This window comes from Chelmon rostratus, chromosome 23 (assembly GCF_017976325.1).
Source record: "Chelmon rostratus isolate fCheRos1 chromosome 23, fCheRos1.pri, whole genome shotgun sequence".
NCBI lineage: Eukaryota > Metazoa > Chordata > Actinopteri > Chaetodontiformes > Chaetodontidae > Chelmon > Chelmon rostratus.
In genome coordinates, this window is record NC_055680.1 from 10388466 (window position 1) to 10414304 (window position 25839).

The following is a 25839-nucleotide window of genomic DNA, read 5'->3' on the forward strand; positions in this document are numbered from 1 at the left end:
ACCGCACAGATTTTACTGGGGGTATAATTTCTCTGGCACTGAAACACAATGGACCAGACATCAGAGTTAACATCTAAAACAGTGGCCCTTAGGTTTATAAAACCAAGAGTATTTCTAGCCCTGCAGGTAGTTTACTGCATTTACTTGGCATATTAGGTGTAAATAAGGCCTTGATTAGAGTGTTAAAATCCAAACCAGAGGGGTTCTGGTCTGTATCCAGAGGACCAGAACCAGGAATTACAGCTCTGTGTGACCACAATCATTTGCTAATCGTGGCTGTAATCACTTCTCCCTGTCTGGCAGGCGTTGGGTCTGTTGGCATTGGTTAGGACGTCCACTAGGGGGCGACATCACACAGTGTAACACCATTCATATGACTGTAAAATGAACTTCGTATGGAGATTTTAGTTTAGTCAAAACTAAAGCTGGCCTCTTAATAAACAAGACAGAGAGAGAAGCAAGAAGATGTAGAAATGGTCGATTCACTGAGCTGAGTTGTGAGCTGTTGTGTTTGCGGCTCCTCTCTGCAGTCAGCTGCTCAGGGTCTTCAGGTTTGGCCCATATGGAGATGATTAAAGAATTCCAGGGAATAAATGGGACATCGACCCGATGGCCAGGTTATCTGCAAAAAGTGCTCTGTAATGACTCAGCAGTACACCTGAGAGACCATATGGCTCAGCTTGCCTTCAGGCCCGCTTCACTTTCTTTCTCCCCGTGTCTCTGTGTCAGCTCTCAAAGCTGGCAGCCGCTGACCCAGGGCCAGCCTTATCATCCATCTGGCAGTCGGAGGAGGACTCGACAAAGATCTTTGGCAGGGGCCTCAGTGTGGACTGTAGCTGGGTTCTTTCCAGCCTGGCTCGTCCGTCTCAGCTCCCGGCTGCTGCCAGCAGAGGCACTGCCATGCTGCACGGCTGTGTCAAGACATCGTTTTTACCTGTCACAGTCAGCAAGCTGCAAGAGTCAGCAAGCTCAAACACTGAAAACATGTATGAGGAGGTTTTATGGGTTAATGGTGATGATAAGGCCAGGTGTACAGAAACATGAATCCATAATTTAAAATGAAAAGATTGCACTGGAGTTATGACTGTGCAGCTTTCCCCTCCTTCCAAAGATGTACGAGTAAGCAAAATCAGGCGTATTTGAACTATCTAAGCACGGCCTTAAGTCATTTATTGTAAAAAATACAAAAGATGTTTACGTTGTTGTACGAAAACTGGCAGCTAACTGGTTACAGCTTGTCTCAGCATTAACATCTTGGATTGCCTTGTGACAGATTGGCAACCCGTCAAGGGTGTTTCCCTGCTTTTGGCCAATGCGTGCAGGGAGAGGCTGCAACCCCCTGCCTGATAGTAATATGTGGGTATGGAGCAGTGGTCCCCAACCTTTTTAACTTATCTTTTGATAACTGATCAAATAATTTTTTCAAGCGGGAATGAATCTCTGGGTTTTGGACAATTGGTTGGACAAGATAAGACATGTGAAAACATCACGTTGGTTTCTGGGAATGTAAGTTTTGTCTCTCGTTCGACTTGTCTTTTCTGACATTTTATGGACAAAATGATTGATTGAGAAAATTGTTGGCAGATGACTCAACAAGGAATAATAAGCTGCTATCCTCGTGGCCCAAGCAAAGTTAATCTGCAACCTCTTGTGAAAGGTTGAATATTTTTCTGAGTTATGAGGCAAAAAAGTGATTTTTACCGTGACATGTTGTGTCTTTGGATACATTCTGTAAGCCTGAGGGGGTAAAACTTTCCGGTATTTCATAAGACAATAGCAATTATACTACTACTACTTTTAGATGACAGAGGATTTTGCATACATTGCTAATCATCTCATGACCCTTAAGATCTATCTATGTAATCCCCAAGTTGAGAACCACTAGTATATAGAATGGATGGATTGATGCAGAAATGTATGGCTTTGAAAGTGCAAACTGTTTTAATTCAGAAAATGCCAATTCATCAAAATGCGTCATCTAGCAGCACTGCATACCAGCATCAATGCATCACATCCTGCGGAAAACCCTGCGAAGCAACAATTACACCTCATTTTCATCAATAACGTGTCTTTGTTGCCTGTATCGCGTCCTTGGACTTCATGCAGGATCTTGGCAGCTGTTGTGAAGTCCTTACAGTTGTTTCGTGTTCACCTTGACGGTTCAACTTGAACCGCGGTCGTGTGGCTGAGGGGTCTGTGTAAGGTCAGCTGTTGGAGCTCACAGGCTGTGTTTACATCTGCACTGAACAGCAGTGAATCACAGTCAGCACAGTTAGGAAAGTCCATGTGTTCAAGTGCTGTGTTTGAATCACTCTGGTCTGTGTGTTTAGAGTCTGTGCGGCCATAGGGTTCACATGAGAAGGGGGGAATTTACTGGCCATCATAACTGCAACCAGCAACCCAAAAACTTTGCTTTTCAAATGTGATTATAATGTTTATTAAGTTGTGTTTAGGGCCGCCTGATGAGCTAACACAGCACAGAATTGTTTGCAATTAAGTTCAAGTGGTAATGTTGAAATATGCCACATGTGACAACAAGGCACAATTAATTAATATATTTCATCCTGGTCCAATTTCATTCAGTTCTTTCCCAAGATTTGGCAGGCGATTTCAGCAAGTTTGAACTGAAGCAGTTATGTCATCGGAGTTTGTCTTGACAACAGCTGTCCAGATTACACAACTATACAATTGTCCGATTATACAAACATATTAGGTTGATGTTCATTTGAGCGATGTAGATTTAAAATGCATGTGCACTCAAGCGCGGGTGACAAAGTTTCCAGTTCTTAGATCCTCTGAAATCTCTTAGAGTCATGCTAAGCATCTGGCCATCATGCAGCGTAATGTGCAGTCAATGCTCAGTCGCCTGCAAGTCAAGGATGCACAGAGATGAAGTGAGTTTGTTGTAGCTATGTTTAATCAGTGTTTAAACTGAAGATTGCCTGTTGTGTCTGCTATTTAAAGCTGCAGTTATCAATATTTGTATATAAACCATGGATCAAATTACTATGTGAAATGTGAGAGGGTCACTCATAATGACAAAGCTACAATAAATTATCACCCAACTCTGCAGCTTTCAGTGCAGTGTTCATCTGGTTTTAGTTTTTCTGGCTCATTGTTTTTGGAATTGGTTTTCCCAACTCTGCTCTCATCAACCCTAATTCCAGCAACAGCAGGCGGCTGCTAGCTTCTCAGGCTACCTGCCCAGCACCAAGCCCCCAGGATCCGTTCAGTTGATAACATTTGGAAAGTGTGGAAGAGCTGCACAATCGAATCAGTTTATTCCTATTCAAGTTAGCACAGAGCTAAACCGGAAGTTAGCGGCTCAGCCGACAGAAGTCTGTAGTCTGCCTTCATCTTGGCCATTTCTTCACAGAGGAAAGGAGCTCCAACGCTGTATCCAGTTTTAGTTCCATGCCCAGCGCAAACCAGACAGGGTTAGCGACTAGCTGGTGGACATGTTGGAGCGTTTTGCATATAAAAAGCCAGAAGTTTTTCTCATGAGTGGGTGGAGACCAAACCAGAGTTCACTTAGATTTGTCAGGTGGACAAAAATACGACTCCAAATTAATGATTGATTGATAATGTTTGATAGAAAAGTGAGATTAGGCCTGTGTCAATGCTGTGTGTTCCTTCTTTCTGCCGTCCCCAGGTTGACAAAGAAACCAACGACTGCAGCTTTTCATGGCCACCCTCATAAATATTCAAAAAGACATCTCGGTTGTTACATAATGCATCATCTCATCTTGAATCTTCCGCATCTCTCTTTTCTCCCATGCACAGAAGGAAGAACAGACCCGAGCCCCGGCACCAAATCGCCCACCAGTAGAGCCGACGCTGCGCAGACGGCCCAGGAGGTGATGGATGTGGAGGGGGTGCATCTAGAGGAGGGGACACTGGAAACATCCCAGGGAGAGGACTCTGAGCTCAGCCTGAGCTTCCAGGGCTACGTCGCTGAGCTGCGGCAGTGCCAGAGCAAGATGAGGAACACCCAGATGCCCCACAACGGCCGCAACCCGCCAGAGGGCAAGGACTGCACAACAGACCTGTACAAGGCCACTGTTGTCTAAAGGGAACCCCCCACTGCTGCACTTTTAAAGCCTGAGGCACTGCCTTTTGAAAGGGAATTAGTCAAACGATGAGCTGCATGTACAAAGCTGTCAATTTACACTCCAAAAAAAAAAAAAAAAAAAAAAATCAATACTATTGTGATGGATATTGTATATTTGTTATGAATTCTGGCGTCTTCTGTTGATTTTTAGTATTGGTTGTAAGTTTGGGACAGTGATACATTTCTGTTATGCTATAGTTTAAAAATGAAGTGCAAAGCAATTCTATATGAGCCATGTTAGACTGAGGACAACCATGGAAAAAAGCCTGAAAGTAACGTTTGGGTATCAGTTTCTAATTAAGCACACATTAGAAACAGTTTATAAATTGTAAATAATTGATTCATTATAAGTCCTTACTTTGTAATAAGCCATCAAAATGTTTTAAAGAGCGAATCAAAAAGTAAGTTAAGTTAGCGAGAAGCATTAAGCATTAATAAACTATTAATTACAATTTATAGACACTTTGGTTTGATAAAAGAGCTTAACTCAAGTGTTCACCTACCAGCTTTTTCCACTAGCCTTCCCCTGAGGCAGACCATGAAATGCGGTTGAAAGCTCTGGAAAATACTGAAAGTATTTTTTACCATTAATGATTAATTACGACTTACAGCACAAAGATTTTTGAGATAAAAGTGTTGCTAGCTGTTCTTGCTGATCCTCTGCTGAGGAAGGCTGTGAGATGCAGTTGAAGGCACTGAAAAAATTAGTAAGCGAACCTTGAGTGACTGAATAGTTTGTCAAACCACTCGTCCTATTAGAAAGTGGTACCCGCTTTTGTTGGACCACATGCTAGGCAGGACTCTGTTTTTAGGATCAAAAGGGAGGCGAAATCATCTCTTTCTTGGATATTTAACTATTTCCTGTTCACATCTTCTTCCTGTGTTTTACAGATAGTACATGACGGTACTTTTATTTCCTGTACTTCCTGCTTCTGTGGTTTTGAGGTTGTCCACATGTTGAATGATTAAAAAGCTTTGATGGCTGTAACTCCCAACAACAGTGACGCTCTTTTGTGCGTTGTAAGTGATTACTTCTGGTGTTTCTGACAGCAGGGAAATCCTCACCATCCAATCCTAATCTCTCGTCCACCTTGTAAAAACAAATGCTCCTATGTTGCAGTTTACCACCCGAAGTCTTTCGTAACACATCCACAGCCCTAAATTCTCCTACTTCTCATATTTGGCCAGCTAAATGTGTTTGCTAAGTTAGTGAGAATTGTCAATAATTAACTGTATCTTAGTGGAACAATTTCCTTCTTTGCAAACACGCTGCCTTCACCTGGGGATTTGTCCCGAATGTGGAAGTGCTGTTTAGTCGTCCGGCCTCCTCTTTGTATTTTTAGCTCAGCATCTGGAGAGAGATTATTACAGCTGGTGAAAATTAGAGGTTAGATTATGGGACGGGAGAGTCTGTCTTGACAGAGCATGTCGCTGCTGGAATGCTGACAGCACATGAGGCCTGGAAATGGTCGCTTGGCTTCACTTTCAAACTTCCCCCATTTCAAAGGCTCTGCGATGATTGAATTCTTCATTACAACAGTAACTCCTTCCGGATCCTTGATATACCCTCAAATTGTACTTCCTCTGTTCTTAAACATGAGATATATCTCAATCATCCACCTGTGAATGTTTTGATGTCCAGGCTGCTTCCGCCCTCTGCTTCTCTGCCAGTTCCCATAGCGGCCACTTTGGCACTATTTATGATTGGACTCCTCTGGGTTTATGGCCCTGAATATTGATTAAAAAGGTGGGTACAGGTGACTGACAGTGTACCAGACTTACTAGTTCCCACTTCCTGTTTTTGATCCAGCTCAACTTTCACTATTTTCAAGTCTTTATGGAATGTAAGAACTTTGTAAAAGTTGTTAGAGGAGCACTCTGTTGATTTGGTATTGCACTTCCATGAAATTTGGGGAGTTTTGAAAGACATGCAATAGGTTTCAAGCTAAAACAAACAAACAAACAGTGTCTATAATTCATGCAGCAGAGGCTGAGGTATCCTAACTTTAGCGGGAACCTACAGTACCCCAAATACAACTCCATTCATTCCGTCTTTCAGTACCTGCCTGCCTCATTTGGCAATGATGTGTTGTTTCATACTCAAGGTGAAGTAACACCGATGACCTGATCACTATGACATCTTCAGTTATTTTCTCACGCTGGATGAAACTACTCTAGACGACTCAGGTGACTTTATTCAACTGTTTTCACAGGCTCTGTAGTAACTACTCCCAATGACGGGTAAACTAATTTAATATTTTAAAATGGTGGCAACTTTAGCCTTTTTTTGGGACCTTTAAAAATCCAAGTAACATTTCTTGGTGTGACCGATGGTGTTAGCTACTTTTTGCTTGGGTCACATTCTCTGATTGTTATCAACAGTTAACACTGAAGTATAAAGTTTTGCTAGCTAATGAACTAAGTTAACTAGCCTAGCTTACGTAAATTAAGCTAACTGATAACACGCTAAGATACCAATTTAATACCGTTCAGTGGCGCAAAACTTTACCATGGGGAATTAATTAAAATGTTTTCAGTCATACTAAATTGCCATTTTTAAGTTAAAATCAGCCGACAGTTACTTAAAACCCTGACGAATTCTATGTGGGCAACAATTCAGTCTGGAACAAGCTATTTTAGCATTTATTTGAAGTTACGCTAAAGAGACTAACGTAATGAGACTGCTTTCAGAGTTAAGATAATTCAGAGATAATTGATTTTATATCAGCTTAATCCTTAGTTACAATGTTCTTGTTGTAATAAATCACTTGGCACGTATAGCACTCCTGGAAAGAATTAAACTAGCCATTCCTCATAGCTAGCTGAATATGCTAAACCGTAGCGCAATTAGCTAACTGAACGTTAACCTGCAATATAGTATAGGGGATAGCCAACTGCAAAGACCTGTTGAAAGCACGTCTTATTTATTCGGCCCCTTTATTAACAAAACCAGTGTATAACAACCACACACAACAACTTAAACACATGTAATATGTGGTATTATGCTACCCCCGGCAAAGAGTAACGGTGCACGGACCCCGGGGCTGCTGAGGAGGGATCCTGCAGCACCACCTCCCGCCCTGGCGGCCCCTGTCTCTGCTTCTGGAAAGTTTTGGTCTCTCCTCTCTCCGCAGATAACTTGCAAAGATAAACCGTGGGCGTCTGCTGAAAAGGTGCAGAGGGAACACCAGCCGGGATATAGGATGCCTCACAGATAGACAAGCCTAATGACGCAACGGGTTTACTCAATACAGCTTGAAATTGTGAGGGACAGGATAATACTTGCAGGGTTTCCCACGTTTCCTATGACCAAAAGCAGGCTGAGGACTCGGGAACTGACAGATATAACGTGACAGGCGCACAGACCCTCTTCCGACTTCTGGAAATAAGCTTCTCCGGACACCAGGGACCAAGAAACTTTCATGATGGCATACATTATGCTCATACTTTTTCTCCCTTGTGTTTTCAGTGCACGGGCGGTAAGTTTTGACCATCCCACTTATCCCCGTGCGTCTCTTTTAATCCATTTTGCGTGCGTAAAAACAAGAAAACGCTGACTGACTTCTCTTCCCCGATTTCAGCGCATATTAGTCCCTGGGTATGAAACAGTCATCTCCAGAGAGCCGCACAAGGAGAGCCGGAAAGGTAGGTTTTACCTCAGTCCTGTGTTTAATGTAGAGGGAAGAGAAAAGGGAGGGGGATGCACATTGACCTGGCAGTCAGTGTGATATATTTTTCAGCAGGAGTAACTGGGAAAGTTGTTGGTGCAACATAAATCTAAAGCATGTGGGAGCTAGTGCTTGTATAGGCAAGGTCAGCAACCTGGTGTGTAACAGCACGATTTAGCTGTCTGAGGAGAGGATCATGGATTTACTGTCCTCTGATCAGAGCCAAAGGACAAAGTCAAAGGAGTCTTTGTGTGTGGGGTACAGGGGGAAACTGCAAAAATGTTTCTGAGACAGTTTCTGAGCTCATTTTTTTTGGTGTTCAGTGAAAGTTACTAAAAAAAGGTGCTTTTTTCCCCTCTATTGACAGTTCTTACTACAACAGGTAAAGAGTGTAAATTCCCATTTCGTCAGGGTGGAAGGATTCATCATCACTGCATCACCTTCCTATCCTCAAGACCATGGTGAGTCCTTATTTGCCAGCCTGTCTGCATCTACTGTTTTGGTTACACAAACACACACTAATGTGTGTGTAATCACACACCGTTACCACACACTTGCTTCGACTAAGAGGCAGCGTTTGACAGGCGGAAAGTGCCGCCTTGTCATATTTGGTTTTGTTCAGACGCTCACTCACAAGCCACACACACACCTTCTCTACGTCACCGCCAGTCAGACCGCAGGTGTCACGTCACAGGTGTTTATGTGACCTGTTGTTTCCACCGAACATTTCAGTCATGCATGGCAGGGATTTTGCTGAAGGGACACCGACGCAGTGTGTAATTGGGTTGCGAAGTCATGTATAATTACAGATGAGGGATTTATGCAACAGTGTCATCAGGAAGCATAGTGAAATTTTTAATGAGGTAATGAGCTGATAGGCTTTGATACATCGCTCATTGCTGAATGTTGGTGGGCCTTGTAAAGATTTGTGCGATCTGGTGTTATTATAACCAGCAGTTGTTAAAGGTGACATGGGGTAGAATGTAGAAAACTCCTCTTAAACTGTGACTGTAGTTTAAAACACATTTGCTACTCATACAGTTTATCTTAAGGGCGAGTAAACAGCTGTCACAGTTAAACCATCATGGTGCGTTTTTTATTGCTTCACATTGAGACACAGCAACAAAATCTTTTTATTGCATTTTCATTTTGAAAAAGAAAACTTGCGGAAGTGCTTTCCCGTCATCAGTCCTTGGAATGAAGACAAGAAGGGTTGGCGCCAGCAAGTTGGAGCAACATGAACACAATTATATATGGCCCAACATCTCTGGTCCACCTACACATAACGTTATTGCAATGCGACCCTACGTGTTTTTGTGATGTGCTCATGAGCTCAGTGTCGAGATAGGTTTGTCATTATGTGCTGCAGAAGAATGCTGATGTTACTGTGATTAAAGTAGTGGATGATTGACAGAGTTGGTCTCGGTTGGCTATGGTTCAGAGAGTTTTTATTTTTTCTTTTTTTTGACAAATAAATCACTTAGGGGTGGATACCAAAGTATTAAACGACACAGCAAAATGTCTCACAGCCTCACAGTAAATATTATCTTATTGCCCCACCCTAATTTAATTACAAATGTGTTTTCTATTTGTAATCCAGGTGACTTGCTGATGACTGTATTATACTACTGTCTGTCCTGTTGTAGGTGCTCCCTCACACATAATTTTGATCGGGACCGGCAGTTCGGCTTCTGTGCACCAGAGAAAACTCAGCCCCATGGTTAGTTTACTAAACAAAGTGCAGTGAATCAGATGCAGCAGTATTTTATCATCAGAAACACTGTTGTTCATCCTCTGACTGTGTTTCTCCTTGTTGATGTGTTTCAGTTTTTGTCCACACGTCGCGTGGAGTCACAGATCCGTGTCAGGTGAATCCATGTCAGAATGGAGGCGTCTGCATGTCGATCCCGCACAGACACTCGTTTGTGTGCTCCTGTCCGGAAAGCTTCACCGGGAGACTCTGTGAGCAGAGTACGTGGACTTGTATTTATCATTCTTTTACAAATGCCAAGTAGAACATTTGTTTTTGTGCATATTCTCCATTCAGTCTTCTTTAATTCTTTTAATTTGGTGTTGTCAGATTCTTGTTGCGTCATTATTCAGTTTAGTGGTTTCATATCACATATGCACATGACGCTGCTTACTGTCAATCACCTGACAGCCACGGGAGGAAACAGAAGTCTTAGGCTTGATTTCATTCACTTTATTTTTAAACATGATGAAAAAAAACTGGAACAGCCGTTTACTTAATAAGGCGTGATCACGGGTAATATTTATATTCTGTCCTCTTTACGTTTGAAAAGCTGTTTTGTAAAACTGCCATTTCCAAGACAAAGGATGAAATTTCCCGCTCTGCTTCCTCCCTCTTTTAAAGAAGTTTCGCCTTTAGTTTCAGAGACGTCAAGATAAAGGAAAAATATAAAAAACATCTGCCATGAGTCATTTGCGAATTTCAGTTTCACTTTGCAACTTTCCAAAAACAGTCAAACATAAACAAAACAACACACACACAAAGAAACACACACACAGAAGTGTATCAGCTTTGAACGCATCCTGCACAGCTCAGCCATCAAACCCTGCTTCACACGCTCAATGTCCTCTCACGTTTCAACAGACTGCCTTTTTGTCTTGTGTCGGCTTTTCAGAAAAGTGCTATGAAACCATACACCTGCGCTATTATGACACCGGAGAGTCTTGGGGACGAATCTACCTCCGTAACGTGGAACAGTGCACATGTGTGGCAGGGGAAATCAAGTGTGAAAGAGTCCGCTACACATGTAAGATTTGCTTTCAGCTGTTATTTTGCTTGTCTGTGGTCTGCTTTTGTTGGGATGATGAGAGTGAAACCTAATAAGGGCACGTTTTGCAATAGCTTAACGCTACGAAGTTCCACAAACTGTTGAACAGATTGTCAGTCAGCTGAACTTTGTTTAATCTGTATGCAGTTGCTAATCATTGCCTAAATTAGCTGAAGACACTGTGCATTTTTAATACTTAACAATGCTATTCTCCATCTATAAATGGACAGTAATGTAATTCTCTCTAAGGAAAAACTCCTGTAGGTTTTTGGATTTCAGAACTTTTTCTTTCTTATCAAGACACAAAAAAACACAAGTATCAGGTCTCCTCCCAGCCCAAAGAAATGCTTTTTCTTTGATCACAGCTCCATAGTTACAAGAGTAACCATGCTGTAGAAGAAAAGACAGATTATATGACTCACTGTGACTCAGGAATGGTGTTTTAGGACACACCCCATGGGTCCATAAGGTGCTTTCATCTCAATGGGGGGATGTTCGTGGGCATTTAAAAGATTCCCTGGCACAAAGGAGAGAGAGGCAGCGGTGTGGTTTCACGCTCCCTGAACTGAAACAGTTTTCGTCATGATGGTTGGGTCTTTTTTCGACGTCATGGAAAAAAAAATCCTTCCTTTTAACTAAATGTATGTAGATGAAGTTAGACTGAGATCTGAGATCAATTTTATCATTTGGCTCATTCAAATGAAAGGTTCCTTAAGGTGACGCATATGCAGATGTGGCGTCAGTATTCTTTGGCACATTTCACAGATGTTGCAATAGATAGTAAGAGATTATTCAGGGTCAGAGATACTGTAAAGTACAGTATGTACTGCACAGGACCAATTTGCTCTATGCTTTTTATGCAATTAGTGAGGAAACATAAGCTTTGATGATCATTGATTTTCTTGCCAGTTGCAGACAGCACAACATTGTGAAGACATAACACTGACAGTATCACCTTATAAAGTTGATATGGCGAACACAGTTATTTACACAACCAGCACATCAACTCATGAGGGATACGTCTGGCTTTTTAGCCACTAAATACTCTGCTGTGTTTGCCACTAGCTGCTACTATCCCTGTGGTGTTTGGTGCTATACAGTCGCTTTGTAAGAGCTGCAACCGGAAACAACGCAAGGAAATGCAACCTCACCGGAACATGCAGCTCTCTGCTTTATTGAGCTTTATAGTGAGTTGCAGCTCATTGTTTAGCTGTCCGGCTGCAACATTTATTGTCTGTCTGAGCCAGATATTTTTCTCAGCAGCTGGTAGAGACCAAAAGCTGAGCTAAAACAGCCTTAGTATTGGACTTAAATGAAGTCAAAGTTAATGCGGCAGTATGCAGTAAAGGTTTGCTTCGTCTGTCCAGTGTGCCGTTCAAACCCTTGTCAGAATGACGGAACGTGTCGAATGATCACAGCCACCGGCAAGGAAGTGTGTAACTGCAGACGTGGCCACAGCGGACCGTACTGCAGCCTGGGTGAGTAAAAGCATTACTGCAGTGACAGGAAGTGATGTTCTTTGTCCTCCTGTGTATTTGCCATGGATGCATGTTAAAACAGTGCGTGCGTGTTCATGCATGTGTGTATGCGTGTGATAATGATTTGATGAAAGGTGGCAGGTGAAGACATGAGCGAGCTGCTAAACTTGTACTCAGTTGCTGTAACTGTTGTCACTAATGCATACAGAGAGGTTTTTGAAGACTTGTTCTGACTGATTCCAGTATAAAGGAAAACGATCTGTCATCACACAGATACTTATCTGCATCTGAAAATTGTCTGCATTTATATTGTTTACATACCTGTGTTATACTGCGGAATCGAGACACGACTGAGACGTGTATTTGTTGTGTGTTTCTGCCTGCGGTCTGTGTGTATGCATGTGTACGCAGAGCCAGATGCAGAGTGTTATAACAGCAGGGGCACCGGTTACCGAGGGGTGGTGGGCACCACGGTGTCCGGCGCCCACTGTCTGCCGTGGAACTCAGACCTGCTGTATGACGAGCTCCATGTGGGCACGGTGGCTGCCTCAGCCCTCAGGGGCCTCGGGGAACATGGCTACTGCAGGTGTGTGTGTGTGTGTGTGTGTGTGTGTGTGTTGATTCATCCTGCTAATTAGCTTCAATGTGGATGTCTGGTAGTATCAAGACAAACAAGGAGTCTTTATGTTAATATTGCGGTTGTTACAGTACCAATAGGCTTATCTGCAAGGCCAGCTGTCCTCATATGTTTCCTATGAATTCCGATTTAAAGCTGCATTATCCAACTTTTTACCCTGAGCTGGCAAAGTTGTCTTCCGCTTATCTGTCAAGTTCATGTGCCAACACTTTTCACTCATGTGGATGAGCCCTCAGACAATGTTTGCTAAGACGCAACCAGCAACCATAAAACCACCACGAACATTAAAGGGGCACATGGTGAATCCAGCCTGTGTATGAAATAAAAAACAGGTCTTATCCTCCACATTCTCCGCTTCCATTACTTGCTGCTTTCCTCAGTTGTTGCTGTTGTTGCTATGACTACCCAGCAGCCATATGACATGCCTAAAGCAAAAGATATGTGCCGCAAAACGTAACTAATATCAAAGAAAAGCCAATTTCAAGCAAACGTTGGGATAAGCTCACAAACACACAAGCTCAGACTGAGATGGATTGTGTGCCAGAAAAGTTGTATATTGCAGCGTTGATATGAAACACTTACTACTGAAACAATACGTATGTGAAAGGAAAAAAAAAATCATTTTCAGCCTCCACATTCTACAGTCACGGTGCCCCCGTGAGGCATTTAGCCACTGTGTTGTACTGAGTAATGTGCGGTGTTACAAACAGCGGTGCCACACCTACACACACTCTGTCCGCTGTGTTTCTGTGTGTGCAGAAACCCAGACGGGGACAAGATGCCGTGGTGCTACACGCTAAATGACAGCGCCATCTCCTGGGAGTACTGTGGCGTGCCCTCCTGTGTGATGCCTGTGTGTGAGTAAATGGGGGCCCTTTTTATGCCATCAGTGAGACTGAGAATTTCTGGGTAACCTGTGCTGAAAGATTTTGTCAAGCCAGGTTGGAAATCAGGGAGTGCAAAAGCAGCTAATTGCATCCCTGATTAATTTGTGATGTGGTTCGTTTCATCACTGAACGGGTGTATTGATGTACTTTGATGCTCTGCCATGTGGTTAAGGTGTGATATATTTGTTCCTTGGCAGATGTATTTTCCAGCTTGATTTTGCTTTCATCATTTGCTTCTACTGATTATAAATCGTTGCCGCCTCTGCATTATTAACTCTGTTCTTTCTGTCTGTCTTTCTTTCTGAACCTTAAAAAAAAACTGTTATAGACCCCTGTTGAACATTGATCTCATCATCATAACATATGAAAAGTTAAGACGATTTGTCAGGGCCACTTGCTGCATCGTTCGATACCTTCATTCTCTTGGCCTGGATATTGTAACAGCAGCTCAACGTCTCATTAAATGCCTCCACTTTTAATTAGAAATCCGGCGTTTGTGATGAAAAGCCGAAAAGCGCAGAGAGTACAGGTAATCTCTGCTGAGTCACGCTGTTCTGAAGAGCTGAATTCAGCCAAGTTGACTGGTTCAGGGGGCAGAGCTTTTTTATTTTTTTATTTTTTTTAAACGTGGGCTAGATGAGATAAGGGGAAATAAAAGCGTGACTCATCCTGAATCAACATGTCATGTCAGGTGGAGCCAAATGTTTATGTGGTGAGAGGGGATTTGGCACAGTGGGTTTCTGTCATGATGCCAGGGGTATGCACAGGATCCACAAGCTTCTCCCATCTGCTGTGCCTCCCTCAACATATGATTTTTAGCATGAGGTCGCTCCGTTACGCTGACATTTTCACCGTATGGAACAACTTTTTTGTGTTCTGAAATGAAAGAATCAACCAGTGGCAAGAAGTTGTATGTAGGAAGTGTGTAAGCAAAACATTCCAGCTGTTACACCAGGTCATAGTGTCTTTAGTTTGTTTTAGCTCCAGCTCTTATATTACATCTTATAGTAGCAAATAATAACGTACTTTTAACTTGTTTCCTCATGCAGCTTCTTCTCGAAGGGTTATCCCATTTAATGTCCTGCCTGGCATTAAAAAACCCAAGCCCACCAAGCCAGGCAAAAAGGCTGTGTGTGGGACAAAGCACAAGAAGAGGTTATCGATTGCCAGGGGGAGGATAATGGGCGGAAACTCAGCCCTGCCAGGTACTCACCCCTGGATGGCAGCCATTTACATCGGCCAGTCGGACTTCTGTGCCGGCACCCTGGTCTCCTCTTGCTGGATCGTCTCTGCGGCCCATTGCTTCTTCCGCAAGTATGTCATGGAGGCAAAGGTTTTGTAGACTGTTTCAGCCAACATGCTGCACAAAATGTGAAAAATTAGTTCTTTTCCAGTCTGTCTATGAGAGACTGAAAGTCCTCAATGTGAGTCAGCGATGTAAAAGAACATCACCCTTCAGAAAAACATTCAGAATTCAGATGGGAGCATTATTTTCTCTAAAGTGTTTTCTGACTGTTGAACGGGGGGGAGGTTGCAGCTCAAAAGGCACGTGATTTAAAGACTTTGACCCCTCAGCATCACAGCTTTATGAACACACTATGTTTAGACAAGCATCCAGTTCGAGGAAAACCTAAAAATGTCTTGTGCACAGATGCTGTTTACGCCTCTGTTTTCAGCAAACAGGCATCTGTCATTGTCATCGTTCAAGTTCAGAGACCTTTAGCTAAAGCATTAAATCATTCTTTTGGACATTACTTGTAGTGAATGGAACAGCTTAACAGCCATTATATCTTCAGAAAAACAATGTTTGAAAAGGATTCAATATGATATCTGCAAGGCTTTCTTCCCTTCATTTGAACGTACTGTTAGTGCGAAGGCGTTTTTAGTATCAGCTGGGATTTGATTAAAGTAATTAAAGCAGAACAAGAGTCCACAATATTCATCACACCCCGCAGCACAAAAATGATGAACATAATGAACAACGGACTGGAGATTTAGCTATTTTTGGAGCGTTATTAGCACTTGAGACCAAACTTGTTAATATTTGTCTTCAGGTAAAGCCCAGAGATCATTAGATCAGATATGGAAAGGGTTAAACCTCTGAGGAGTATAAATTGACCAAGAAATTTGCTCATTAGATTTTAATATTTCTTGTGCAAATATGGACATTTTGGACTTCTCGTGGAAATTCAGCCAGTAGTTGTCAAGGTAACGTGGCTCTGGATTGAAATGTTGGACGGACTGATGGACAGACAGGCAATATTACGAGGATTATGAGTGGATGCTTTGCAGTAGCATTTCGTGATGACAATAGTGTGTCTTTCCTCAGCCCCCTGAAGTCTCAGCTTCGTGTGGTGCTCGGCCAACAGAATTTCAACGTCACCGGTCCCAACACCAGGACATTTGGAGTGGAGGAGTACATCTTCCCCAAACAGTTCTCAGTGTTTAATCCAACGCTACATGACATTGGTAATCATTAAATGCACACACACACACACACTTCAGTGACTCACATAAACTCGAAGACCTCCTGTCCCCATTCAGAAACTCACTTAAGGCCCCAGTCTGCGTGCACAGCTGTGCGTCACTGAGCAGCTGTGTCCCTGTGCTCCCCCACATGAATTCATTCTCACACACACACTCTGACTGTTGGGTGTGTCAGTTTTCATTGGCCAGCGGAGTCTCCAAGTCTACCACTTGTGTCATTATTTTAAGTGCACTTTTCGTTGTGCCTTTGTCTGTTTTATAACGCGCCATTTCTGTTCACCAGTTCTGATCAAGCTGAAGAAGCAGGATGGGCGGTGTGTGAGGAGAACCCCGTTCATCAGGCCCATCTGTCTCCCAGACAAAAGCATGACGTTCCCTGATGACTACTGCTGTGCTATCAGCGGCTGGGGACACATGCATGAGAGTGAGTTATGAGGAAGTAATTTCAGTGTCATCATGATAACAGCAATCTACATCCATACACTGGAGCAGATCACAGACTGCTTATTTGTTATGGGTCGTGCAACGCCAGTAAATTATTTACTTGTTTTTACATTAAAGTCAGAGACAGTGTGTGTTTACACATTAGCTTCACTTTGACAAAAGTGTTAGAAATGTAGTGTTTGCAAATCCATCACTAAGTTTGTGCCGAAAGTTCTTTCAAGCTTCGTAGAGACTGATAGCTCGTTTAAAAGTACTGATTTATGCACCATTAAAACATAAGAAACGTCTTGGCTTGTAAACACTTAGTAATGTGTAAATATGTTGCTAGAAAACTTCTATACCCTTGTCTAATCAAAAACCCATCACCTACGTAAACAGGAAGTGACTGAAGCATGACAAGCTGTAACGCAACTTCCAAAAATGTGCAGTTAGAGCAATGTTAACTCAACTGTCAACCCTTTGCAAATGTATACATTAATTAGCTTGATTTATAAGTGCATGCATGGAGAAATCTGTGTTTCAGAGCCAGTGGCGTGCAGTTTACAAAGAGTGGGAAATATCTGATTATGCTAACCTAACTGACACTATTTAGTGATTTAGGCTAACATCATTGGCACGACATTTTGAGGTATGTTGTATTATTTTGTGTGATGTCGTATAAAATCTCCCCATTTTTTTTTACAAATTATTAAACAGCATTTTGATCAAGTGTCGGTTCAGCTATGTCAGCTTTTTTCCAGGTAACTTAATGAACTCATCAGTCTGAACAGGCTGTATATTAGAACACTAATGGTAGTTTAGAAACAACTACACAACAGTTACACCAGGCAGCTGCTAGGTGTAAATATTTACTAACAAATAATCTGTACGGACTAATATCTGGAACTAGTTTGTGTCCTGCAACACGCTTTAATTTAGTGCTGCACAAATCTGCAGTTATTAAACATTTACGATCGAACTTGGATAAGTTTAAACTTATACATTTTGGGGTTTTGACAACATGGAAGAGTTCATAGATGGTGTCATTCAGGTCTGTGAACTACAAAACACAAAATAAATCATCTATAAATCACAACTTTGTTTTGCGGGTCATGTGGGGGATTTATGACCTCAGTATTTCTACAGTCCTGGCCATGGCCCTGTTCACGTTAACTAGTTTCTACTCTCTTACAATGTAGTGAGTTATTTGTGCTTTGTTTGACAGAGGCAGAGGGTTACTCTACTCTGCAGGAGGCTGGAGTGAGGCTGATTCCTCATGACGCTTGTAGGAAGCCAGAAGTTTATGGCAACCACGTCACTGCTGACATGCTTTGCGCAGGGCTCAACGGCTGTGTCGACGCCTGCCAGGTAGGAAAGCATTTTAGAGGCAGTGATTATTAAATCCAAGGCTGCCAAGTGGATGCTTATGAAAAACCAAAGCATATTTATAATTTGATGTCGAATGATTCTTTGATGAATTGGGACAGCTGATTCAACCAGCTCTGCTCTACAGAATGTGATCCATTATCATATTGTTTTGATTGTTTTTTGTAGGGACACATTAAAAGGATGGAACGTGTAAAATATTGTAGCTCAGGATTGGTGAGCGCCATCTTTTTGTAAATTCATGTTTAAATTTGTGTGTAAAGTTCTTCCACCTGAACACAAGGCTAGTTTCAAGTATGAGCTTACACAGAGCTGGTGCTTCTATTGTTTGAAATTGTATTGCTCCGGAGTATCAGAAATGACGACTGATCATGAAACAGTCGGGGCAAAAAAGACTCCTGGCGCCTACATAGTTGATGACCTCTTCCTGCAACTCTGGAAGGGTCGATATCAGAAAGTTCACTGAAGGTATCAGTAATGGAGCAGCGCTTAAGATGGCAGCAGGGATTCCCCTGAGTGAAGTACCCGGGGAAGTTAAGCAAGGGTCTGAATACTGCAGAGATGTCTGCAGCACTAGACTACCCACTCGACCCACCGTGTAAAATATGTAACCTCCTTCCTCTTAAATTAAATGTCAGTGTTGTTTATTTACCTCGTATATTAGGTTTCAAGTGTGTGACTCAGCTGTTTGTGTGGCTCCACTTTGATCTGCGCTGTACGTTTATGTGTGCGGACTGTATCTGTATACTGTACTTATGTGTTTCTCCAGGGCGACTCCGGGGGCCCTCTGGATTGTGCGAGGAATGATGTCAGCTTCCTGTATGGGATCATCAGCTGGGGAGAGGGCTGCGGCCGCTCTGGAAAACCTGGTGTTTACACTAAAGTGGTGAACTATATCGACTGGATCAATTCAGTGATCAGACGAAAACCCAAGGCTTCGTGAATGGACATTACCTGGACATTAGCTTTAATATATGAGATATTGGACTATATTATTATTATAATTATTATTCTCTTTTTATTTGTAATGCTTCTGGAAGTTTATAGGTTATATTTTTTAACTGTGAAACATTTTGTGACTGAATAAACCTTTTACTGACTTGATAAAGCTTTCAGTGTTTATTGAATGATTTGTGTTTGGGACATTTGGAAGTATTTTCACAAAACACTACCAACTCAAGGTGCACTTACTAGCTTTATCACCTTTGTGGAGTTTTGGTCGTCATGGAGATATTAAGATTTGCCAGTGTTCTTAAAAGTTAAGCTTCAAAGTTAATTCTTGATGGTGAAGCTTTGAAATAATACATTTGCAAAACCATGAAAAATGTGTTTCTCATTTACGTAACATAAAAAAAACTTTCACCTTAATAAATATTTATAACTTTGAATTTAAGTTTAAACTTCTGCAATATCAGAATGTGTTTTCAGAATCACACATTTGATGAGCCACTTAAAATATTTTCAATTTTTGGTAGTGTATTTAGGGACATAATTCGCATTTTCTGATAACAACAATAATGACGCGCATCCGCGTGCGTCTTTAATTTGCGGAAGTACAAATTAAACGCGGTATCAGGGTCACGTGATCGTGTCCTCCAGTAATTTGGGTGTAAACTGACTCAGGTGGCAGCAGCAGGGTCGTACGTGGACCGACAGACAGACAGACAGTGGTCGTGCTATTTTCCATGTGCCTTGCTGGGGGCGAGTTTGCGCCCCTCAAGCACAGAGAGCAGCTATTTTGAAAGTGACCCCTCATTCAGGCAGCGACTGTGCAGCTGTCAGGAACCATGACTGAAGATGACGGATTCTGTTGTCGTGGAGGGATACGCCAGACTCAGAGATGGGAAAAAGGTGTTTTAGCTTGACTTAATTTGCTGCCGGATTTGGCAGAAGTACCGCAGCCCACTTTCACCTGTGCTTAAAAAAAGTTTCTCTCTACTTTTTCTTCCTCCCACAGTGGAAAACTAGGTGGCTCGTCCTTCGCAAGCCGTCGCCTGTAGCAGGTAAAAACACCGACTGTTAACGGTCGATTTCTTGCCAACTTGGGGTTTTGGCGCATGTTAGCTGCGCCACAGCTTAGGCAGCCTGTGAGTTGAGCACATCAGGCGCAGTCCTGCGTGTGTTTTCCAGCTTCATGGACCCTCCTGTCTTCATGAGGCCTGGTTTGTGTTTGTAGACCCAGAACTTGGGCCTCGGATAACGGTCAAAAAGATGTCGAGCTTGTGAAATATAGCTCAGGAAGAGTTTCAAACCCATCACGAAACTCCGCATGAAAAACACAATGTTTTATCAATGTGTAGGAAAAGCTTGTTTTTCAAAGCAGGAAGTACGTTTTTAAAAAGTGCTTTAAAAGTACAAATGTTTGCCCTTATTTCGGCTCTTAAAGGGTTAAAGTTAATTAATGTGCGTTCATTTGTAACTTTAAAGTTGTCTGCTTCTAGTCTGCACTCAGATGTTCAATATTTGTGTGTAAGCTCAGTTAATATAATTTAAGCAGATATTTTGTGGAGACATTCAGAAGTTTCTTTTCAAGGTTACAAAGGCCGACATACAAACACAGGATTTGAAAAGATTTCTGAACATCATTTCATGAGCTCCAACTCTTATTGACCCTTATTTGTACCCATCCTCAAAGTTAATGTGCTGAAGGCTGATAGTCTGAGCCCTGCTGTATTTTTAGATGCACCATGAATGTAGGGAAGTTGTTATTCAGTCTCATTTGCTGTGCAATAGTTTCCTTTTTTTGTATTTTATGAATAAGATGCTAGGATTCAGAGTGATGCCGTGGGTGTATTGAGTTACACAGAAACATTTCTTTGGATATCTGCTGCTGGACATCTTAACATGCTCCACAGGTTAGACTGAACCTGAGTGCTGCTTCTCTTCAGATCTTAGATGTCAGTGTTATCACAGCTGTCTGCGCTCATGCCTCAGTTATGTGGGTTAAGAGGTGTGTGTGTGCGCATCCCTCTCCTTCACACACACACACACACAGCCTTGTTTTGTCAGTTGACACTGATTGTTTGAAGGTGCCAAAAGACTAGAGGACACAACAACAACCACTGTATGTCGGAATGCATCTTCTTAGCGTTTGACGGTGTAATTGATAATGGGTTTTAACTGTGCTTGCAGTTATTTTCAATCAACTGTTGCATCTACAATAATGCAAAACTGTAATATTTAAGTACATGTTCTATTAGACTCAATACATCTGTGATTTTATGGTTTTGTTGTGTCTCATAATGACTGTCTGACCCCTCCAGACTGTCTAGTGCTCCTGGTTTTTAAAGACAAGTCCGAGAAGGCGCAGGGCAACAAGGAGAGGGCCAGTGTCACCTTGGAGGAGATCTGCGGACTGGAAGCAGGGCAGTGGTATGAAGGCGTAGCTTTTACTCTGGCCATCCTCTGCCTGAACCAGGCTGCACTGCTGGGCTTCGACAGCAAGGAGGCCTTGCAGGCGTGGGACGTCCGCCTGCGCTACAGCCTCGGAGAAGGTGAGGAGATCCATTGTCAGTCTCCATGTTTTGTTCCTCAGGTCTTTTCTTTTCCAGAGCTTTTTGCTTTAAACTTTTCAAGAAATGTGAACTACTTAAAATTTTGGAGCAATCGCCAACAATCAGATTAGTGCATCCATCACACTGGCAGATTTCAGTACAGTCTAATTTGCCTTGTAAGAAGAATATTCAACAGCCTGTGGGCCACAGCAGCAAAACTGTCGCCCTAAGGTTTGATTTTTGATTAGGGAACAGTCAGTAAGCTCTGGCCAGCCTGAGCAGAAAGGGTCAGCAGTTCATGAATATAGACAGGGGCCTGATTTAGGAATTCAGTTCGCCATTTCACCTGCGGCAAGTGAAATGAAGGCAGGATGCAGGATAAGAGTCTCGCTGCAGCATTTTGGAAAATATTTAGCAGCTTCTGTGCAGAAATCCAGCCTGGATGAAACAAAGACATGAAGAATTGACCTGTAAGTCAAGGTGAGGCTTCTCTGATAAAATATAACACATAACTAGAAAATAAACTAGTCCTCACTCATATTTAAGATATCAGAAGCAATAATAAAAGTGATTTAAAAACAGTTTTAATGAAGATACAGACCAGACACAGTAGACCAACAGGTTGTAACATAAGATCTCTGGCATTTTATCAACTTTCTGCTTGTATTAAACCCAGATTTACACTACGCAACAGATCATCACCCCCCCACGTCATGCACACTTAAGTTCATTACAAGTGTCTCGTAATTGAGAATGACACATGATGAGAATTATTATTGAGCTGTTCATTTTTGTTCATATCGCCATGCTCCATGAATTCAGGACATCATAGAATTATTATTAATAATAATAATGATGTTGATTTATGGCCAAGTATCAAGACTTTTCTGCTGTGTGGATCTGTTATATAAGTTTTACAAGTGACAAACAAATAGGAGCTATTAATAGCATTGGACTGTCCAGCTGGGGCCTGAAGTCACTAATGACAGTGTCATTATTGCAGGGAAGGGAACATGGTGCCAAAGGCAAATTGCAAAAAACAGTTGTTGCCTCCAATCTGGCGTGTGTGTGTGTGTGTGCATGTGAAAATATAGGTGTGTGTTTGCTGGTATGGATGCACCTGTGTCTGCGCAGGCTTGCATGTTTGTTTTGAGAGGCGCGGTGCTTAATGCCACCGAGTGGAGTGTGTCCAAGCCTGCAGAAATGTCACCAGCCTGCGGGCTGCGGGCCACTGTGTGCAGAGCATTCGTTGTTATGAATCTTTCTTAACCTGAGTGATGACATGACACAGCTGGCCAACATTTCCTCATCATGGCCTCCATCAATCTCACCTGGCATAGCTTGTTCAGCACAGCAGAAGTCCTTGTTTGAGTGCTGCTGGGGAACTCCTCAGAAACAAGCGCTCGTACATCCAGTTTTCCTCTTATTAGCAATGATTTGAAGACTCAATTACAGATGTTTTATGACAGGCTTTGACTGATTGCACTGGGCTTTAGATCTAAGCCTTTCATGTTCAGAGCTCAGCTTGCTGATTTCATTCTCTGTTTGCAGCTGTTTCTCCTTTTTTATTGGTGAATGAAGTAATCATTGTGTAAGTACACTGTGTTTCCTATCCGCTGTAAGGCCTGACTGCAGCTATTTTCAACCTAGGCTCTCTTGTTGATGGATTGTTTGATTACTGAACAAGCTGCTTAAATCTTGATTGTGAAAGTGTGCAGCTTTCAGTGCAGCGCCGTCCCATAGTGAACCCTGAAACTTAAAAACATGTCTTCATCAACATAACAATGCTCACGCCAATGACATGTTGACATTTTGAGCAATATTCATATTACTTATACAAAGCTGCCACCAGCATTAAGTTAGCCTAGCCTGTAGATGTGCAGGTTCTGAAGACAAATTTCTATCACAACAAAAATCATCTTTGCTCTCCTTTCTTCAACAATTTTGATGCTATGTTGAATGTTGCTTTTGCATGATTTAAACTGCATTTACCATTCTTGATCCCCTCATTGAAGAATGTAGAACGTACTGGTCCAGTAGTTGCTGTAGGAACACCACATCCAGTAAGATGCAAGTCTCTCCACTGCTGAAAACTTTATCTGTCGTTGGACTTGCTTCATTGTTCTACTGCTTTCTCTGTTTGTCTTAGTTCACAGATTCAGTGTTGGAGTCTTACCAGGGACCAAGTTGGAGAGCGGACCCGCAACTCTTCATTTGTGCAACAACTTACTGGCTCTGGCCCGGGATGTCCCTCCTGTTATTATTGGCCACTGGAACCTTCCAGACCTGCGCAGATATGGGCCAGTGCCCAATGGATTTGTGTTCGAGGGAGGAACGAGATGTGGTTACTGTAAGTTTATTACTCTTTATGTTGTCTTTATGCTACATTTGGATGTGTTTAGGTAAATTGGTCGTTTTGTTAGTTGTGGCTCCATAAACGTAGATTTTCAGTTGTGGCAGATGATTTTTCAAGGCATCAAGATAATTAGTTATTAGGCTGAAACGGCACACTTGTGTTTTGGGAAGCGTGAGAGGAACTGAAGGAACTTACAAAACAGCTCTGAGACTAATGAGCACTGGACATTTAGTAAATTTTGTTAAGCGATTCAATTCCACCAATAACAGTGAGTGGTTGGCAAAATGAGAGGATTAGAAAACAAAACGTCAACAGCAAAATGGAGGCAGAAAAACAAGATTAACTAAAAAGAAATCACAGTTGGAGAGTGAAAATCAAGCAAGTTTAAAAAAAAGACAACATTAAACACGGTCTTCACCATCTCATGACGATAATGACTCTTGAGTAAAATTGGGTTGCATCATTAGAAGCTGATAGCTCATTAAATCTCTATCTGAGCCATATTTTCCTTATGTCTCTCTCAAACAGACCAAATAATCACCGGCTGTGATTCAAGATCGTTCATGTGTAGCTTTTATTCAGCAGTGCCTGAGAAAGAGAGGCTCCTTCCCAGTGCGCACTGTCCCAGTACAATAACATCATGTGCAGCTCTGAATCAAATGTATGTTTTCCCCTTACTTTACTGTCATTTCTGTCAGGGGCTGCCTTCATGGTTCACTGAGTTCCAATTTAGGGAAATCTTGATGCTACAGCCTGCAGTAATGTTTTTGACTAGTGTTTCCCAAACTTTTATACCCCACACAGCCTAATGAGTTGGGTTTAAGTGCCCCTGGTGGATCTGTGGCTCCACTGACAAGTCAGTCCTGGAACTGTTGATGTGTAGGCTTGGTCTCTTTCAAGACAAGTCAAGTTGGCAGTCATACTCTTACTGCGGCAGAAGCAGGGCGTCTCAGGCATTTATCCATTACTCAAAGCCATCCGCTTCAAACAAAAATAAGATTGATTATAAGATCTACATGCAGTTTTTATGTTGGAGCATTTCACTTGTTTTAAGATGCTTTGTCCTCAGTTATCTTAATGAGATGTTATGTCTTAGGGCTTGAAACTAGAATTACCAGACTGAAAGTACAAACGGCAGAATTTCTTATCTCAAGCATCTTATCCCTTTTCGTCTCTTCACATAGTAAGAACAGGCATTGTTTTAAGATATGTGTGCGTTCCTTTGAGACTAGATGTTTTTACATGTTTTAAAAATGTTAGCATGTGAAATTCTTCTGTTCCATTGGCAGATAATTTTACTCGTTTTAAGTAATTACCCAAGTGTTACTGCTGTCTTCTTGTTTTTGAGAGTTTTAACTATGTGCTGGCTAGTTTTCATGCAGTCTAAATCCCAACACATGGTGTAACACTTGACTCAGTTGGGGAACTGAGGGGGATCCTGTGCAGTCGGCCTTTCATAGCTGGTAGTTTGTTGGTTGTTGTGATGTGACACATATTTAAGATCAAACTTTGCAATCCCGTGTTGGTGTTTTCCTCCTAAAAAGAATTTTGTGGATGCTGCTCCACTATCTTTCCAGGTGTTTGTGGTGTGAATCACCGTTTTAGACAATTAAGTGCTTCCAACTCTGTAGCAACCGTTTGAGGAAGGCTATTCATCAACCTGACAGTGCACCCGTGAACAAAGCCAGATCCTGAAAGAAATTGTTTGCAGAGTTTGTTGTAGAAGAACTTGACCCCATCCACCACTAGCTTAGCCTTATTGCCCAACAGTTTGTGTCCGATCTCACTCGTGTGGCTGAGTGGGAGCAAATCCCTGGTTTCAAAATGTTGTGGAGAGGTTCATGAACATGGTGTTGGATGTTTAACAATCACATGTGGGTGTAATGTGTTTGCGTGTCCACTTACTTGTTTGCAATGCGAGTGTAATTACATCCAAATATTAGTAATTAAATGAAATAGTGGGCCGTTACTGGTAATTCGATTTACCTTCATGAGTCATAGTGCATATGATGTTAAATGGCGGTAAACTGTTTTTCACTTGTTCTCCAAAAAAAGAACCCAGCTGCTTCGTAACAACAAGAAACCTGCTGGAGGAAAATTATTCCGTCTGTGCA

The 25839-nt window shown here is 42.2% G+C and overlaps 3 protein-coding genes across 3 annotated transcripts in view; all 3 read left to right on the top strand.

Moving 5' to 3' along the window:
- Positions 1 to 5122, top strand: part of rgs12a (regulator of G protein signaling 12a) — a 37514-nt gene extending 32392 nt beyond the window's left edge. The window contains exon 17 of the mRNA XM_041965324.1: positions 3784 to 5122. Coding sequence (XP_041821258.1) covers positions 3784 to 4070 — 287 coding nt within the window. The 3' untranslated portion in view covers positions 4071 to 5122. The remainder of the gene's footprint in view (positions 1 to 3783) is intronic.
- Positions 5123 to 7294: 2172 nt separating this feature from the next.
- Positions 7295 to 18951, top strand: LOC121626611 (hepatocyte growth factor activator). Its single transcript, XM_041965218.1, has 14 exons — positions 7295 to 7590; positions 7693 to 7756; positions 8147 to 8240; positions 9426 to 9499; positions 9607 to 9750; positions 10425 to 10556; positions 11945 to 12055; positions 12467 to 12641; positions 13452 to 13549; positions 14629 to 14893; positions 15909 to 16048; positions 16350 to 16490; positions 17715 to 17857; positions 18645 to 18951. Exons 1-14 carry the CDS (start codon positions 7534 to 7536, stop codon positions 18816 to 18818), a joined length of 1812 nt encoding a protein of 603 aa, XP_041821152.1. The 5' UTR covers positions 7295 to 7533; the 3' UTR covers positions 18819 to 18951.
- A 721-nt stretch (positions 18952 to 19672) lies between these two features.
- Positions 19673 to 25839, top strand: part of LOC121626951 — a 33102-nt gene continuing 26935 nt past the window's right edge. The window contains exons 1-2 of the mRNA XM_041965706.1: positions 19673 to 19726; positions 19833 to 19878. Of these exons, the coding sequence (XP_041821640.1) occupies positions 19673 to 19726; positions 19833 to 19878 (100 nt within the window). The remainder of the gene's footprint in view (positions 19727 to 19832; positions 19879 to 25839) is intronic.